This window comes from Coenobita brevimanus, chromosome 65 (assembly GCF_032717465.1).
Source record: "Coenobita brevimanus isolate Jiangsu-jjx chromosome 65, ASM3271746v2, whole genome shotgun sequence".
Lineage (NCBI taxonomy): Eukaryota > Metazoa > Arthropoda > Malacostraca > Decapoda > Coenobitidae > Coenobita > Coenobita brevimanus.
Window position 1 is genome coordinate 43,861,641 of NC_137018.1, and position 19,491 is coordinate 43,881,131.

At 40.8% G+C, this 19,491-nt stretch overlaps 1 protein-coding gene across 3 annotated transcripts in view; it reads right to left on the reverse strand.

The window, feature by feature from the left end:
* The window catches only part of Taf3 (TBP-associated factor 3), a 114,977-nt gene that overhangs the window by 53,032 nt on the left and 42,454 nt on the right, over positions 1-19,491 (reverse strand). For all 3 annotated transcript variants that reach the window (XM_080276592.1, XM_080276594.1, XM_080276593.1), the window contains 2 exons: positions 7,033-7,298; positions 1,486-2,048 (listed from right to left, as the gene is read on the reverse strand). In XM_080276592.1, the coding sequence (XP_080132718.1) occupies positions 1,486-2,048; positions 7,033-7,298 (829 nt within the window). The remainder of the gene's footprint in view (positions 1-1,485; positions 2,049-7,032; positions 7,299-19,491) is intronic.

Consider the following 19,491-nt stretch of genomic DNA (forward strand, 5'->3'; position numbering starts at 1 on the left):
CCAAAGTCAGGCAGGCACTGAGCTAATAATCTCACAGCATTTGGTGGTAAGCCTGTAAAGTTGCTAGAAGCCACCAGAAAAAAATCCACCAACTATAGGAATTTTCCTACAATATTTCTCGGACCCTACCAAATATATGGTGCGAATTAGGGGGTCCAGACTTCCATTGCGCCGACTGTATATATATATATATATATATATATATATATATATATATGTATAAATATATATAAATAATATATATATATATAAATATATAAATTATATATATATATATATATATATATATAAATATAAATAATACATATATATATATATATATATATATATACACACACAGTCAATCCTCGTAAATCGCGGCAATTTGGGTCTGGACCACTGCCATGATTTATGAATTCCATGATTTATGAATAATAACTCTTATGTGAAAAATTAATTTGGATCTGGACTTTGGCCAACTCACCCCCACAGCACCCTACCTACACCTATCTAGGCACCATCAAACACAATCATACAAATTCAGGAATATTCAGTGCATGTATTAAGGGATCTCACCTTAATCCTAAGACGAAATTGCTTAAATGAATGGAGTGGGGTGGTGTTGGGAAGAACTTAGAACCTCTCAGCACTTGTTCTTCCCAAATTCTTTCACCAGCTTTGAAAACTTCTCTCCCCTCTCAACATGACAAATGAGCTCCAAACATTGACTGTACGACAACTGCGGCAGCTTCTTGACGCTATACTGCTTAGAGGCCTTCATTGGGGGGTCGGGAGGGGCCATGGCAGGTAGGAGGCAAGGGGAAGTTGCACAAAAAAGGCAGGTAACTCTCGTACTCCACGGCAACGGTCTGTAGTGTGCAGACTGGCGGGACAAGAACAACAACATGGCAGCATTAGTATGCACGTATGCCACCAGGGACGCGCGGTGATTGGTTGTTGGGTCGTGATTTTCAGTCTGAATGCCGCGGTTTACAGTTCTCCTTGGAAAAGGCCCATTTGGGTGCCTAGATCCGCGATTTTCGTGACTTAACAGCGATTTAAGGTTGCCAGCAGTCTGACGGCCACCTACCCATGATTTATGAACACGCGATTTACGAGGATTGAGTGTATATATATACGGTTTATATATATATATATATATATATATATATACATTTATGTGTTTGTTCCTCTCAAGAAACTGTACTCCCTCCTTCCATCTGAAACCCTTTCCCATCACATAAATTCAACAGCATTCAGCACATATCTAGTCATAGCTAAGAAGCAAAATGATTGCAAATGAAATGAGGGATTCATATTGACAGCAGCCTAAGCAACCACCATTCTGCCATGCTCCCTATGATGGATCAGTGCTACAGAGAGAGGAATTAATTGTAAAGCTTATACTGTCCAAACCTCTTGGTCTTGCACTGATTTCATATAACATAAGTTTTAGATATCTCCCACTTTTTTAGTTATGGGAAAAAGTAAAGGAATAATAATTACCTGGAGATTTCTTTTCTTCCTGAGCCTTAGTAGGAGGTATAGGCTTTGTAGAAGCAGCTTTAGGAGAAGATGGTAGTTTGACTGGCACTTGCTGCTGCTGCTGCTGCTGTTGCTGCTGTTGTTGCTGCTGTTGTTGCTGCTGTTGTTGCTGCTGCTGTTGTTGTTGTTGTTGTTGTTGTTGCTGTTGTTGTTGGTGTGGCTGCTGTTGCTGCTGTTGATGATGGTGCTGTTCCGGTTGATGCTGCTTTTGCGTGACAGGATTCTTGCCAGCTGCTCCCCCACTTACTTTGGGAGTTGCCTGGGTTTTGGTAACTGGGTTCTTGATCTTCAAGGGTGGGACCTCCTTTGCTTTGCCTGAAACTCCTTTCTTGGAAGAGGAATTCTGCATATCTTTGATCTTGAGAACAGGGAGTGGCTGTGGTGAATCAGGCCGCTTCTGCTGGCTACGTGGAGGTCGGGTGATGAGAGCAGAGAATTTGGCAATCTCTGGTGAGCCTGGCTGATCCTCCTGGCTTTTGTTGTGTGGGGGGTTATCATCTTGCTTCATCACTGGCTTGATTACTCTATGGGAGATAAAAGATCATCAGGGCAGGTGAATGCAAATTTTCTAATTAGTGCATAATGATTCACTTCATCTGTCTTTATGTCTTATGATGATCACTGATTCAGTCAACTTTACTACTGAACTGACTGTAATCAGATATGATGAATAAAAATAATCTACTGCTCTTTGGTCTATTGTTCCTATTTCTTTCACAATTCACAAATAAGTAAATATGTTAGGTTTAATTTTTTATGTAAATCATAGATGAGCAATAGCATAGTAAAATATACAGAAATACAAACAGGCAAGCTTACATATAAAAAAAAGTAAAAAAAACAGTAAGAAGTACAAAATGTTTATATTCACATCTGAAAGAAAAAAATAATAATGCATGAATCAATCTACAAATAAGGCTTCAAAACTTGTTCCATAAACATGATGAACCTGCATGAGCAAAGGGTAAACCAAGAAAGTGAAGTGTTTGACCATGCCAGTCTGAACAGCAAGATTATAACAAAATAAATCAGCTGCAGGCATGGTGCCAAACATTAGCATGAGGGAGAGTTGGAAGATACCAAAACATGTCAGCACATACATATCCTCTAATGAACAGTAAAGCCTTTTAAGCTCACGCTAACTCTTACCAGGTTTTAAAAGCTGATACCACAGTTTGTCACCACACATCCACCTACAGTACTATTATAATGCAATAAGCACAAAGTATGTCATTTAACTAGTTAAAACTTACCAGTAATCTATGAATGAAAATGCACAGATCAGTCCAAAGGGACATTTTACACAACTGGCATTTTCTTGTATGTAATTATATACATGTAAACAGTACATTAGCGAGAGTGTAAAACAAATACAATGCTGGTACTTGGATACCCTAGTTTTTTAAATGCATTTAATGAAAGATACTGTGACACTGCTAATTCTTGATTAAATAAATGGAAGTTTAACATTATCAATCCATTACTCACTGCACAGTTTGGAAATACATTACTGCACTACTGTTAAAGTTATTACCAAGGATCTGTTGCCGAAAGTTAATACAAACTACAAAAAATTGCTTCTATTTCCAAAAAGACAGTCATATGAATGTCTTCAGGGGTCAACCAGAGCTATCCGGTTGCCTGCTACCTCTAAGAAGAACTATTTTCATATGGCATATAAGGTTGGTATACCTTGTCATCTCTCATGTCTGAGAATATTACTGCAAGCTTCTAGGGCTTTACTGTATACACAAGAGTACTTGTATGAAGGTACTTGAACAGACAATCCCAGGATATACTACAGTAGATCCTCTTACCATCAGTATAGAAAGAAACTCATGCTGTCTACCAATCCCTATAACACACTACAGGGAGAATTTAGTTGTACAGTAGAGCACAAAGTGAGGGCTTATGAAATAAAATAAGCTATGCAACATATAAAGTTATTACAAACAATTTAGGTGCCTCATACAGAAACTACTGTTGGTACTAAAGGCAGCAACTTGTTACAGATATTGTTCTTAAGAGGCAGGGAAACAGTGATTAAAAGCCAGGCGATGGGAGGACTAAATAGCGATCACGTCCAGGGGTGCCTCACAAGAAGCTACAAGTCAGTGAGGAGGGGAAAGGGGATAGGAGGAAGAGGAGGTGGTACATACTTGACGTTACAAAACTGAGAAGCTCCTACTACTGGCAATATTCCCAGACCAGCTGATGTGTTGTGACTAGGGAGGGGTGTAAAGCAGGAAAAATATTTATGTGAGAATTAAAGTAAAATATTGTACAGTATATGATTATATACACACATAACGATATTCAGAATGGAAAGAATAACTAACCCTTATAAATGAGATAATTTAATTCACTGACATTCTGCAAATTCTCAAATACAGAGGAAGTCACTGACATTCCGCAAATTCTCAAATACACAGGATGAAAACTATTTTTGGTAGTTGCTTTCTGTTGCAAAGCATAAGTACTGAAGATGCTAGGCAGTATCTTTATTAAGATGATATTAACACAGGTATCTACATCAAATATCTATCATGTGTCAATGTTATGAGTGATGACTTAAATGAAGGGAGGGGGGGGATGGCTTGGAGGAAGAAAGGGGATGTGGTGGTGTCAGTAGTGAGCTAACTTACAATGTTATACCTGAATAACATTTATGCACTGGATATAATTTTGCCAGACAGGAAATTTATGACTCCACTTATTTGTCACTAATGGAGCTGCACACTGATGGGAGTTTTAAAACCTCTGTACTCTGTACATGTTTGCTGAGAATGTAATCATAGTGAGTGGAAAAGATGGGGTTATATTAACTGCTTTTAAATACTTCATTACAGCATCACAAATAATGTCAACATTCATAGCATTACAAGTTTTGCTACATATAAAACTGAGTGAACTTCAGGTTTAATGATTAGTTCAGAAAACATTACAGTACTGTACTGCAATCTGATACATACCATGCATATTTAATGAAAGGCTAAGGCAGTGATTATGGTACAGAGATACTTGAAGCTGATGCTAGGGAACTTGCTGGCTGAAGACTTAATAAGCTTTTCAAAAAAATCCCATGATACTTGAAGCTGGTACCGGTAAATCAAATGACAGTTGCTTACGGTACCAGAATAAAACAATAGTAGTGGAAATTACCAGGACTAACAGTGATCTCTGAAAAGCACAGAGAAATTCTGCATTTCCTATAAGCTTGTTAAAGTACATGTTGTGGGCTATTCATGAGTGTAAGTGGATTGCTGAAGTGTATGTGTACAACATGATCCAAAAAGCTAGCTATACATGAATGAAATGTGCCACAGAAACTTCTATATTAAGAGTGGCCTTCATTACCGTAAAGTGCAACCTAAGAGACCACTGTATATCCACAAAGTGTTGTTCTATATCACAGCAAGACACTGCGAGGGGGAAGGAATGAGCTGCATTTCATATCCTACAAAACAGGTCTCGTCAGCACTATAGTGGAAAGACCCATCAGACAAAAGCAGCTCTTGGGGCTCTTGTCAGCAAGTCACCACCACCACCACCATGTCTGCCATACTTCTCAAACACTTTTACAACGTCAACTACGAAAAAGACCAAGAAATTTATAAAAAGTAAGGTAATATTCATATGTTGGAAGAGAACATGCTATTACCTCAGAACCAGTTGATTCAGTCTGTTAGTGTACATGGTACACTACATGACCACACAATGATGAGTAAGTAAACAAAAAATCAAAACGTAAATGTTTATTTAAAAAAAAAAAAAAAAAAAAAAAAAAAAAAAAAAAAAGGAGAGGAAAAGAGTGGAAGATGTTCAACTGAGGCACAACCCCTGGAGCGCGAGGCATCTGTAACTACTGGTGGTGTTAACGTAGGGTGCACAACACTGGTCGTTACCCCAACAGTGGTCTTCCAGGCTCCTCCGAGGTCTGATTGGTTCATAACGCTGGACCCAATTTTAATTACTGGTCTCTTGTCTCCCATGTTTATGTCTCTAATACAGCAGCTGCTCTCTCATTCTCTCTCACTTTCATTCTGGACAAACGCACTCTCCGATTATTGCCTTTTATTTTTCTTTTGGTCTTGACTACAGTCAAATAATTATGGTAAATATAAAAATATACATACTGTATACAGTACTGTACAGGTTTAAAGTTTTATGAGATAAAATCATGATTGTCAGTTGTTTTCTGGCAGGTTGCAACTGTAATATGTGTAATTCTCTTTATATACTTTTCTGTTTTCACTCTGCACAATCCCCATCACTTTCATATACCAAAATCATATGTTCTGGTCCACATGGCAACAGGGCACACAATCGTACTTCACTACTTGAAGGATGAGCGTGTTATTCGGATCTTTCCTGACCTGAGGCTGGAAGGAGACAGTGCGAGAGGGTGAGACATAATGACAGCTGCCACACTTCACTCTGTAAAGGGTGAGTCATTCCTCTTGCATCACAACTCAACACCACACAGGTTAGTCACCCCATACTGTAATTATAGAGGTGATCAAGTATGATACCAAACAACACATCATCAAATACAACAAGGAAAAAATAAGTGATATGTGAGCATCACACAACCATTAGGAATTTTACAGTGGTACAAGAGAGCATTACAAGTGCTCAGGTACAATGGACAATTATTATTCCCTGTGGCTATCTGTGAAAGGACCCACAAAAAGAAAGGAATGTGAGCTTGAAAGCATAAAATAATAATATGAACATGTTAAATCTCACAGGTATACACAGTATTGTGGAAACAATACTTTTTTTTTTTTTTTGTTTTTTTGTTTTTTAAGAAAATTTTCAACCTATCAAGCAAGGAGTATACTAGATTGTACAATTAAACATCATATATATATATATTACATATATATATGTGCAGTATTTTTAACATGTGAGATTTTACCAGGCTATTTATTATCACCTTGGCTCTGGTGACATCTTTTTATTTTTCTTCTTGTTTCTTCCAGATGATTTCCCTTCCATTTTGAAAAGTCTATCCTGAGGTGAATAAAATCATCTTCAGATGGCAGGTATGAAACAGAATACATCACTGGACTGAAGTGGTTACAATTACAGTGACTCAAAGTAAAAGGTATTGTATGTGCTTGTACTGTACATGCTATGAGAATCTGAGTGGTGAATCTGCAAGATGGTGGCAGAATGTATGCCTTAAATCTGCAGCTGACATGTAATGCACAGTGAAGGACACAACTGGGGTGAGTGAGAGCAAGTCTGCTGAAACTACAGTATGACAAGAAAGTGACTGACTGGTGAATGTGTTAGATGGCAAGTGCATGTTCTGCAGCTGACTGGTAAATGCAGTGAAGGGACAGGACTGGGATGTGTAGTGGCAGCGAGTTTACCGGAGCTCTGACAACAAGGTAATCTGGATACATTGAAACACTGTATTATGCATCACTAACAGTTTTGAATCAACTGGCTTTTTAGCAAAGGGGTAAACACTGCAACAGAACTCTGGCTGGTACTCACAGTTTTGGGGTGACAGGAGGCTCGCTGGGGGTGGTATGGCCAGGGGTGCTAGCTGAGGTCAGCTTCATGGTGATCCTTGGTCCACCGCTGCTGTTACTTCCATCCTCTTTTTCTTTCTTAACTTTCTTCTCCTGCTTCGTCTTCACTCTCTCTTTCTTCTTCTCAGATTTCTCTTTCTCTTTTTCTTTGTCTTTTTTGTCTTTCTTTTTTTTAACTTTTTCCTTCTCCTTCTCCTTTTCCTTCTTTTCTTTTTTGTGTTCTTTTTTCTGCAATGGAAAAAAAATGGACACTTCTCAAATTTGGTAAATGGATCATCTAAGAAAGCATAGGTGAACTTCATTGACTGTCTCGTTAGTATGAGACACCTGCACACACATACTCTTTAAAAGGCTGGAGGAAGTAAGCAAAAGTATAGAATGACTGTTCCACAGTTAATTAGTTGTGCATAAAAAAACCACAGTTCTAGGTAAATCTTAAATATAAGAGCTGAACAAGAAGTGAAAAGTTAAACTGTAAAAAGTCTGTTGTACCCTGCCTGCCACAGAAAGTGGTTTATGCTGCCATATAACTCAAAAGAGTATCATGGTGTGCAGTGGAAAATAGTGACAGAAAGAAGAGAATATTACAATACATCAAAATGCGAGTGGAATGAATCACTGTGAACTTATAAATAGATGTTCCAACGCCATTCATTCCATCATCACCATAACGCCATGGTATTGCAAATAAATACATGGCTTAAAAAAAAAAAAAAATTAGAATGGGAATGTATATACTGTATGTGTGTATCTATGTATATATACATGTATATACAAAGGTATACCTCGATATACAATACCCCTAGATGCGATACCCCAGCTTAATGATAGGGGTCGAAATACCACTGTATTCTGCCTAACCTCGGTTTAACAATGGGTTTTGATTTTTTTTACCAATTTTGATGATATTTTAGACTAAAATTGTGTGTTTAGGCTGATTTATAAACTGTTTTTAGACTCGGATTAATGTGTTTTAACCACAGGTGGAGTGAACATTGTCATTTGGGGGTACAGTTTACTAAGCTTGATTTTTTCCAGACTTACATTTGACAATTTTCAGATTTTATTTGTTGGTTTTAGTGAGTTATTTACAGGTGTTAGGCTTAGGCTAGCTTCTTTTACAGCTGTCAGGCCATTTTGATTGGCTTTAAACTTGTTCTGGGGCTCATTTGGGTGGGTTTTGGACTTAGTTGGGGTGGGAACCCAAGGCTGAAAAACACATCCCATTACTTTATGTGTTAAAACTTCACTGATATATAATACCCCGCCTAACAATGGGTTTTTACCCAACCAACTGCATTGTTAAACTGGGGTATACCTGTATATATATATATTTGTTTATTAAGGCTCCAATAGCTTGCATGCGTTGGCCTTGGTTGCCCAATGGCAGATCTCCATGCTACTCGATCTCTGGTAGCCTCCCTATTCAGTCTCTTATCCTTGATGTCATAATTTTATGACCAAATTTTTTTCAGTTTGCCTCTCGCACCCCCAACCCCAACGTCCACACATCTCACTCTCTGCACACAATTATCATCCCCCATCCTCTACACATGCCCAAACCATCTCATTCTACTCTTCCTCATTACAACACCAATACACTCCATTCCCATCCTTCCTCTCAACTCTTCCATCATAAAGAAAAATGGTCAAAACAATGCTCACTGAAATGGGCCACACAATCATTAACTCATCCTCCAAGCCTCTGGACTCTCGTCTCTACCTCACATGCAAAAACCACCCATCATCCCCAGCATTGTCGTAGCACTTAATTGTGTATACAAAGGTGGGATGAGGCTGGATCCACAAGCAAAGACAGAACATAAGCGGGAACACCGTTAACAGCGTTGCTAGTGAAATGAACCTCAGTCAGTTACAAATCCTTCAAGCCTTCAAAACGTTGGCTCCACTCGGGACACACGACAATCTTCACATTTTTTCTTTTTTTTTTCCTTTGTAGATGAGCTTCATATACACCTGTTTGATAATAATTCCTTCAAAAACCAAATTAAATAAAAGGGGGTGTCAAAACCAAAAATTCTTGTCAAGTGCTTCTGCACAGGGTGTGGTATATAGTGTGCTTCATCCATTCATTTCAATCCTGTATCAGTTCCCTAGTCTCATTAACTTTCAAACCTCACTTTTTATGTATTCATCTACCTGCCTCATTCACCTTCTCTGCCTACTCCTCCCCACTTCTAAGGCACTTACCTGAAACCATTCTCTATCTATCTATCTATTGCCAGATGCCTCAATCCCATTTGGGGTGGCCACAAACAAATCGCCTCCACGTCGTCCTGTCCCTCGCCATTTCACTGCCCTGCTCCCAACTAACACCCTCCTCTCTCATATACCTCTCCACCTCATCCCTCCATCTCATCCTCGGCCTCCCCCTCCCTCTTCCCCCCTCCACCTCACTCACATACACTCTCTTCGTCAGTCTTTCACCCTCCATCTTCTCCACATGGCCAAACCACCTCAGTGTGTTCCTCATAACACTTCCTATCACATCCACATCCACACCACAACGCTCCTTTATATCCTCATTCGTCAGCCTGTCTCTACTATGAAAATACCACCTACGCACACTCTTTTCTTATGTATACAGTAATCAATAAACCTTCTTACTCAACATCTTTCAAAACTAACTTTCTAATCCTATCCACTCTATGCAACACACACAAACACACAATCCTTTAACAGTCCCACTTCCAATGCTTTCTTTCTTGACTTTTCATTTATGCCATACTGTGCCAAGTTTCACGCCTACTGTATATGTTCATGTGGGCACTAAAACACCTTCATGTAATCCTCCTTCACACATGGTCCCTTGCTTCATATTATGGTATTCACAGTGTTGGTCACTTTTCTTCTGTGAGGCAAGATACTTACTACTTCCTTTACACATTCACTTTTGTTTTCAATTAGTATACCACAGCAGTACCTAACCCCTGCAGTTGATGGAAATCTTTTATTATGGTAATTTATTCCAAGGAACTAAAACAGCTTTATTCAGATTTAGGGAGACCTTTTATAATGAAGGGTTATAATGTCTCAATCTCCTCCTTCAGTACCATGATACCGGTACCCTTTTATTATTCCAGGATTCTTCCTAACTCCAAAAAGGATTTTTTCAGCCTTGACATCCTCAGGCAGAAGAGATTAAACCTATTCGCAAATTCAAGTCTCTTTCCTTCCATCAATACATCACGCTGAGTCACACTCTCTTTCGTAACAACCATTACAGTACAACCTCTTTGGTCTGGACCCCTTTAATCCGGATTTCTGTTAATCCGGACAAAATTTAAAAATAATGAGCTCCAAAAATATGTTGAAAGTAATTCTAAAGTCATTTTCTGTATCGGCGCGGAAAGCGATCGTCATTCGTTTAGTCTCGGATCACGCTAGGTCGCAACATGGGCACCTGTTTAAACACACACTTGCATTCGTTCCATCAACTAGTTCACCAACCATTTATAGTTTTACGCTGCAATTCAAAAGTTAATCCTCCTTACCATGCCCTTTAATGCAAGTGTAGCTTCTGTAATGAATAAAGGTGTTAAAAGGAGGAGTTTGCTTACACAAAAATGGGTCAGAATATTCTGCAGTGTTTAGTGATTACTGTAGGTTATTTTTTGTACTTAAATGTGCTTTACTTGTACATCAGACATTAGCTTCTTGCCCATATGGGTATTATCAATATGCTAAAGATGACAATGTATTTTTTGCCGACATAAGTTTTATTTTTATTCCAAATATTACAGTTAATTAATTAATTTATTTTTTTGCCTACATGGGCCTTAGTCACTTACTACAGTTTAAAATGTAGGCTAGTTTCTTGTCATGGCCTTACCTGTAAATTATGCAATACAAAACTATCGTACATGATTAGTTTTGTTATTTTAGTACCAGTATCCTTTCATCTTTTGCAGTTACGTAGGGTTGACACATGCCACATATGTTAATAATTAACAAACATACCATATGTAGATAGAGTTTGGTATGAACTGGAGATTACCCTAATGGTCCGGACAATCTGCTAATTCGGACAACCCTTTCCCCCATATAGTCCGAATGAGAGAGGTTCTACTGTATTTTACTAAAGTAAACATTTTTCATTCCTTTAAGATACACCTCTCAAATGTACCTGTAAGACAGAGTAATGCCATAAAGAAATTAAACAAAAGCATTCAGGGACCAAATGCTAATTGTCTGCCAAAATATCTACAGTAACTTCTCAAATAACGCAAGGGTTATGTTCCTGGAGACGTCACGTTAACTAAAAACACATTATTTAAACATAACTTTCCCATAAGAAACAATGGTAATATTGGGGGTTACGTTCCTGGACTCTAGGAAAGTCTACCCATTTGGGAAGTTCTGCTACTCTAAACATAAAAGCAAAAATATTAATTTGAATGAAGAGAGAAAATCCACATAAAAAACAAAAACAGTATATTTGGGGAGAAGTACACAACATTTGAGCCCTAGCTGGGCCAAAGCGTTGTTTACTTCTCCCCAAATACATACAGTACAGTTTTCATTTTTTACGTGGATTCTCTTTCAATTCTGCTTCTTTCAAGGCATAGTGAAAGTTCCTCAACATTATTAATGCATTAGTAGGTCATAGAAATACAGTAAAAGCAACATTTCATTACGGTAAGTAGGTCACAAACAATAACAACACACAGCATCACTTCATCTATACATTGCTCGTTGTTTGCTGCTGTCCCTCCTCACCCCGCTCCCCCACCAATGCATTGCAGCCAAAGCACCCTCATACATACTCTTCATGGCATTCAACAACTTCCCAATTATCCCATATATTCTTAATATTTTCCACAGTCCTTGTCTGTCCACCCTGTCATATGCTTTGTCCATATCCGTGAAGGCCACATACAACTTCTTTCCCTTCTCTAGAAATTTTTCCACAAAAGACCTAAGAATGAATATCTGATCTGCGCAACCTCTTCCCTTCCTAACACCTCCCTGTTCCTCTCCAACTAATTCCTCAGTTATTTCCCTGACTCTGTCAATAAGCATCCTATCATATACTTTTCCTATTACACTAAGAAGGCAAATGCTCCTATGATTACCACACACTTCTTTTTCCCCTTTTCCTTTGTACAGGGGAATAATTATACCTGACTTCCAATCCTCCGGGGCCTTACCTTCCTCCCAGGCCAATCTGCACATCTTCCACATCCATTCTACTACTACCTCTCCTCCATGCTTCAGCATTTCACCACACACTCCATCAATTCCTGGGGCTATCCCCATTTTGACTTTCTTCTTTCCTTCCACAACTTCCATCCTAATGATTTCTTCCACTCTTCTCACATCCCTCTTTTCCCAGCCATTCCACAGCTACTTATACTCACAATACTTTCATTCTCTATGTTCATCACTTCCTTGAAGTGTTCTCTCCATCTGCCCACTTTTTCTCCCTTCTCCACTAGTAATCTACCATTTTCATCTTTCACTCCCCCACTTACTTCTTTTACACTCTGTCTAACTCTCTTTACCTCATTCCAGAATATTTTCTTACATTCCCTCCACTTTACACTCAAATTCCTTCCAAATTCTTCATCCATTCTCTTCTTCTATCTATCTATCTATTGCCAGATGCCTCAATCCTGATCGGGGTGGCCACAAACAAATCGCCTCCACGTCGCCCTGTCCCCCACCATTTCACTGCCCTGCTCCCAACTCACCTCCCCCCTCTCTCATATACCTCTCCACCCCATCCCTCCATCTCATCCTCGGCCTCCCCCTCCCTCTTCCCCTCTCCACCTCACTCACATACACTCTCTTCGTCAGTCTTTCACCCTCCATCCTCTCCACGTGGCCAAACCACCTCAGTGTGTTCCTCATAACGCTTCCTATCACATCCACATCCACACCACAACGCTCCTTTATATCCTCATTTGTCAGCCGGTCTCTCCATGTGACTCCACAGGCTCCTCTTAAATATCTCATTTCCACTGCTCTCACTCTTGACTTGTGTCCTTCCAACAATGTCCAAGCTTCACTTCCATACGTTAGAGTTGGTATCACAATACTGTCATGTAGTAACTTTTTCACTTCCATGCTCACTTCCCTGTTTCTTATCACTGCTTTCAAAAAACCAACAACTTTTCTTCCCTGCTGTACCATTTCAACCACTTCACCCTCCAAACTTCCATCCTTACTCATCACACTACCCAAGTACTTAAACGTACTCACATTTTCCAATTCCTCACCAACCTCGCTGTACATTCACTGACTTCACCTCTCTCAAAGACCATCACTTTACTCTTCCCTACATTCACCTTTAGATTCCGTTTCTTACACACTCTCCCAAACTCATCCACCAAGCCTTGCAGCTCCCCTTCATCTTCACTCAACAACACAGTATCATCTGCAAACAACAGTACAGGGAGTTTCCAAACACTATCCTCTCTCACCAGGGCCACTCCAACATCCACTACCCTACCTTGTACCTCTTGTATTACCCCATCCATGTACAGATTGAACAACCTTGGAAACATGACACATCCCTGTTTCAACCCAACCTTCAAAGAGAAAAATTCACTTAGTTCACCATCCACACGCACTGCAGCCTTAGCACCATCATACATACTCTTCACAGCATTCAACAACTTCCCATCTAATCCATATATTTTTAATACTTTCCACAATCCTTGTCTATCCACCCTGTCATATGCTTTCTCCAAATCCATGAAAGCCGCATACAACTTCTTTCCCTTCTCTAGAAACTTTATTTCCAATAAATATCTAAGAATGAATATCTGATCTACACAACCTCTTCCCTTCCTAAAGCCTCCCTGTTCTTCTCCAACTAATTCCTCTGTTCTTTCTCTAACTCTGTCAGTAAGTATCCTACCGTACGCTTTTCCTATTATACTAAGAAGACAAATGCCCCTATGATTACCACACACTTCTTTTTCCCCTTTTCCTTTGTACTAGGGAATAATTATATCTGACTTCCAATCCTCTGGGACTCTACCTTCCTCCCAGGCCAATCTGCACATCTTCCACATCCATTCTATTACTATCTCTCCCCCATGCTTCAGCATTTCACCACACACTCCATCAATTCCTGGGGCTTTCCCCAATTTAACTTTCTTCATTGCTTCCACAACTTCTATCCTACTGATTTCTTCCTGTCTTCTCACCTCCCTCCTTCTCCCAGCCATTCCCCAGCCACTTATACTCGCATTACTTCCATCCTCTATGTTCAACAATTCCTTAAAGTGTTCTCTCCAACTGCTCACTTTTTCTCCCTTCTCCACTAGTAATCTACCATTTTTATCTTTCACTCACCTGCTAACGTCATTTCCACCCTGTCTTACTCTCTTAACCTCTTTCCAGAACATTTTCTTACAGTCCCTCCACTTTACACTCAAATTCCTTATCCACTCTCTTCTTACTCTCTCTTAATAATCTTTTCACCTCTCTCTTCCTTTCTGCATATAATTCTCTCTTCCGCCTCTCAACTTCCTCCACACCCATTTCTCATCCACTCACTATATGCTTTCTTCTTTTGTGCCACAGCCCGTCTCATCTCTTCATTCCACCATGCCATTCCTTGCACCCCCTTTCATCTTCTATTCATCCCACACACCACATCATATGCTGTACATATTTCTTCTGTGAGCATCTTGCACACATCTTCCACATCGCCCATCTGCTCCGAATCATTTTTACCCAATCGCTCCTCCACTTCTCTCTTACATAACCCAAATCTGAAGGAAATTCACAAAACTCGACGGTATTCAGTCACCATGGCTTTCAAAAAGCCAATCCTAATAAGAAATTACATGGTAGCTGGCATTTGGTCAAATTTGATAAAATCCTCATCAAAAGCAATAGGCTTCTGCACATAGTTGCTATTTCCTGAAGGTTTGGTGAAAATTCGTCCACAACTTTTTGAGATACGTTATGAATGTTTTGAGAGTAAGCGATAGGATATTGGTAGTGAAAATTCTGTTGGGTAGAAAGATAGCTGCGATTATATCAGCATATGTTCCACAGGCAGGATTGGATGAAGCAGAGAAAGACAGATTTTGGGATGATTTAATACGTGTAGTGGGTGCTATGCGGGATGATGAGATAGTGGTTTTGGGAGGGGACTTAAATGGTCATGTAGGTGAAGCAGCACAAGGTTATGAAGGAGTGCATGGGGGATGTGCGTATGGTATAAGGAATGCAGAAGGGGAAAAGATACTCTAGTTTGGGGAGGCAACAGACATGATTGTGTGCAACACATATTTTAGGAAAAGAGACAGTAGGTTAATTACTTATGAGTCTGGGGGAAATAGCAGTCAGATAGATTATTTTCTGGTTAGGAGGGCCGATAGGAGGTTAGTGAGGGATATTAAAGTTATAGGAAGTGAGGAGTGTGTGCAGCAGCACAAACTATTGATTTGTGATATGGTGCTTAAAGAACAAGTGATGAAAAAGAGGACGTATGTACCTAGGAGGAAAATATGGAAGCTGAAAAACCAAGTAGTAAGGGATGCCTTCTATAGCGAGTTGAGGAGAGTGGTGGCTGAACAGGGAGCTATAGACAAAGGTGTAAATGAACAGTACAAAGCCCTCAAGAACAATTTCTTGAGAGTTACTGATGTAACATGCAGTTGGACAAGAGGACCACCAAGACATAAAGTAACTTGGTGGTGGGATGAGAGTGTAGAAGCTGCAGTTAAGGAGAAAAGAAGGCTTTTCCGGGAATGAAAGAAGGGTGGTAGCAAAAAGGAATATTTGGATGCCAAGCGTAGGGCTAGAAGAGAGGTATACAGGGCAAAATCTGAGTCACAGAGACTATTACTTGATAATCTAAATCATGGGGAAAGGAAAAATATGATATTTAGGGTGGCAGGTCAAGTGAAGAGGGATAATCGGGATATTATAGGTGAGCAGTGTGTGAAGAATGATGAAGGAAGAGTAGTGGTGAACAGTAAGGATATTAAAGATGCATGGAGAGAGCATTATAACAGGTTGTTGAATGAGGAGTTTGACTGTGACAGGGAAGGTTTGGAGCCAGCAGATCCAGTGTCTCGCCCTTGGCCTTTGATTGATACTGCTACTGTGAGTGAGGCAATAGGCAGGATGAAGGTGGGGAAGGCAGCAGGTGTGTCTGGGTTGACTGCCGAAATGTTGAAGGCCTCAGGCAATATAGGGGTGAGTTTAGTCACCGACCTGATAAATAGGATTAGTTATGAGTGTGTTGTCCCAGATTACTGGCTGAAGAGTGTAATTGTAAATGTGTATAAAGGGAAGGGTGATGCCCTGGAAAGAGGAAATTATAGAGGTATAAAGCTTTTAGATCAGATAATGAAGGTAATGGAGAGAGTTTTAGAAGGCATGATTAGAGAAAGAGTGAATATTGATGAGATGCAGTTTGGGTTTATGCCAGGTAGGGGGACCACTGATGCTATATTCATTGTTCAACAGCTTCAGGAAAAATATATTGGTAGGAGAAGGGATCTAAATTTTGTTTTTGTTGATTTGGAAAAGGCCTTTGACAGAGTCCCTAGCAAGGTGGTGAAGAGGGCAATGAGAAAGCTTGGCTTGGAGGAGTGGCTGGTAAGGGTGGTTATGGCTATGTATGTGGGTGCTCACACCCAGGTAAGAGTGAATGGAGATTTGAGTGATGAGTTTCCTGTGAATGTTGGTGTGCATCAGGGGTCAGTCTTGAGTCCCATGTTGTTTATCATGGTACCTGAAGCCCTTTCACATGACTTTAGAAACGGACTCCCATGGGAGTTGTTGTATGCTGATGATTTGGTGTTGACTGCAGAGAACGAAAGAGAGGTGGAGGAAAGGTTTAGGAAGTGGAGAGATGGTATGGGGCACAAGGGTTTAAGGGTAAATGCAGATAAAACAAAAGTGATGATATCTAGGGTTGATGGCGGTACTGTCAAAGACGAGGGAGAGTGGCCATGCGCAGTTTGCCACAAGGGCGTGGGAAGTAATTTCATCTTGTGCGGTGTGTGTGATAAATGGGTGCATAAGAGATGTAGTGGTATCAGAGGTAGACTGCGAGATAATGCTGATTTTATGTGTACGGCGTGTCGGTGAGCAGGTGGAGATTGTCAGACGTGAAAGGATTGAACTTGCTGGTGAATCTCTTGAGTGTGTGGAAGAGTTTTGTTATTTGGGAGACATGTTGTGTGCTGGAGGTGGGGCTGGAGCTAGCTCTGTGGCTAGGGTGAGAAGTGGATGGAAGAAGTTCAGGGAGCTGTTGCCTCTCCTGACACTGAGAGGACTCTCCCTACGTGCTAAGGGGTCTTTGTATGCAGCATGTGTTAGGAGTGTAATGCTGTATGGTAGTGAGACCTGGGCAGTGAAGGAGGAAGATATTCGCCGGCTCAGACGTACAGAAATGACAATGATTAGGTGGATGTGCAGTGCGTCCCTGGGTCCAAGGCCTGGAGGGGCTGGGTTTACGATGGAAGAGTTGAGAGGTAGGATGGGACTGGAGTGTATTGGTGTTGTGATGAGGAGAGGTAGATTGAGATGGTTTGGACATGTGGAGGGGATGGGGGATGATAATTGGGTGAGGAAGGTGAGAAGTGTTAATATTGGGGGTGGGGTTATGAGGGGTAGACCGAGAAAGACATGGGATGAGGTCATTAAGTGTGACCTGAGGGTTAAGGGACTGAACAGGGAGGCTGCAATGGATCGTGCAGCGTGAAGAGCCGCCATTAGGTGACCAAGGCCGACACATGCAAGCATGTTGGAGCCTTTAAAAATGAAAACGTTGGGAATTCACACACACACACACACACACACACACACACACAATCCCAATCAGTTTTTACAGAAAGTAATTTTGAGAGAGATAACAAGGAAAATGAATGTCCATACATATTATCGGATATACGAATATCGGAACAAGAGGTATATGAAGAGTTGAGCAAATCAGACAGAGGAAAAGCAAATGGTCCTATCTAAATTTCAGGTTGGGTGCTACATGAATATGCTGATGAGTTAAGCAGATCAATACAGAGTAGTCTCTCATTATCTGGACGTGTTCATCATATGGATGCTGGACCTTGGTTCTATTAACCCATTATCCGAATTTACTTGCTATTATCTGGACGTAAAAGTCCCCAAGAATTTTGGCCGGCCAGTCGACATGTTCAAATATTCAGTATTGTGACCATTGGGCTCGAGCTGTGAGCGGGAAATACGCCGTAACCCACAACCCTGTACTGAATGGTCAAAGTCAAGCGCTCGTCCGATCACTCCCAATGAACCTCCAATACCCGAGTAATACAACTGTGACCAAACAAGCGGTGTCAAAACGCCTGTACGCATCCCCACTCGATGTCCAAAGTCGCATGGCCTCAGAGCAAAGTAGTAGTAGTAGTAGCAGTTGTTCCCTAGGCAGTCCGGCCAAACAGCCCTGAGTCCCTAAGGAAGGCCATGGTCGAGACCGGGCTTTCCCACAGACCTCTCAAGGAGTGTATGTTGTGTTGTTGGCATAGGTGATTGTGTGCAACGCAGTCTTCCATAATGTGTTTAATAGTATGGGGTGCTGTGTTACATCCTGGACAGGCATCAGCGATGGAGTCATCCAGTCTCTTCTGGCAGCTGAAGAGGGCTGGATGATACCCAAATCTCAGCCTGGCCAGGTGGACCCTGTCCTCACATGGGAGATAGGATTCAGAAGGGTGGATATCAGAGGTCATGCATGCAGCTCTGTGCTGTCTTTAAGTGACTGAATGGAGCAGCGAGTGATTTGAGTATGGATATGCTTCTGGAAGCTGGTCTGAGGCAGGTGAGGGGGGAGAGGTGACAGTATTTGTGTATGATATCGTGTGCTGGGTGTTTTGATGTTCCTTGGTGTGTGTGGATGTGCTGCCATGTAGTGTAGTGGATGCTGTTGGTTTGTGGAGGCTGCAGCGAGAATTTGGGTGCCTCTCATGTCTAGGTGATCCTTGGCTTTGAGGACTTTGGTTTCTTGATGTAGGTGGTCTGTGGGTGTAGTAGCTGTGCATCTAGTGATTATTTTCAGGGTCTTGTTCTGTATGGTTTGCAGGAGTGTTGTAGTGTGTTTTACTGAGGTTAGGAGCCCATGCAGGGCTTGCATAATTCGTCACTGAACGTATATATTGTTTGTATACAGTGGTGGTGGTTTCTTTACTGTGCCCAAATGTTGTATGGACAAGTGACCTCAAGGTACTGAGTCTTGGTGTTATTTTATTTTTAATGTTTGTGATGTGTTGTTTAAATGACATTGATGTATTCTATGTTGCACTAAGGTGTGTGTGTGTGTGTGTGTGTGTGTGTGTGTGTGTGTGTGTGTGTGTGTGTGTGTGTGTGTGTGTGTGTGTGTGTGTGTGTGTGTGTGTGTGTGTGTGTGTGTGTGTGTGTGTGTGTGTGTGTGTGTGTGTGTGTGTGTGTGTGT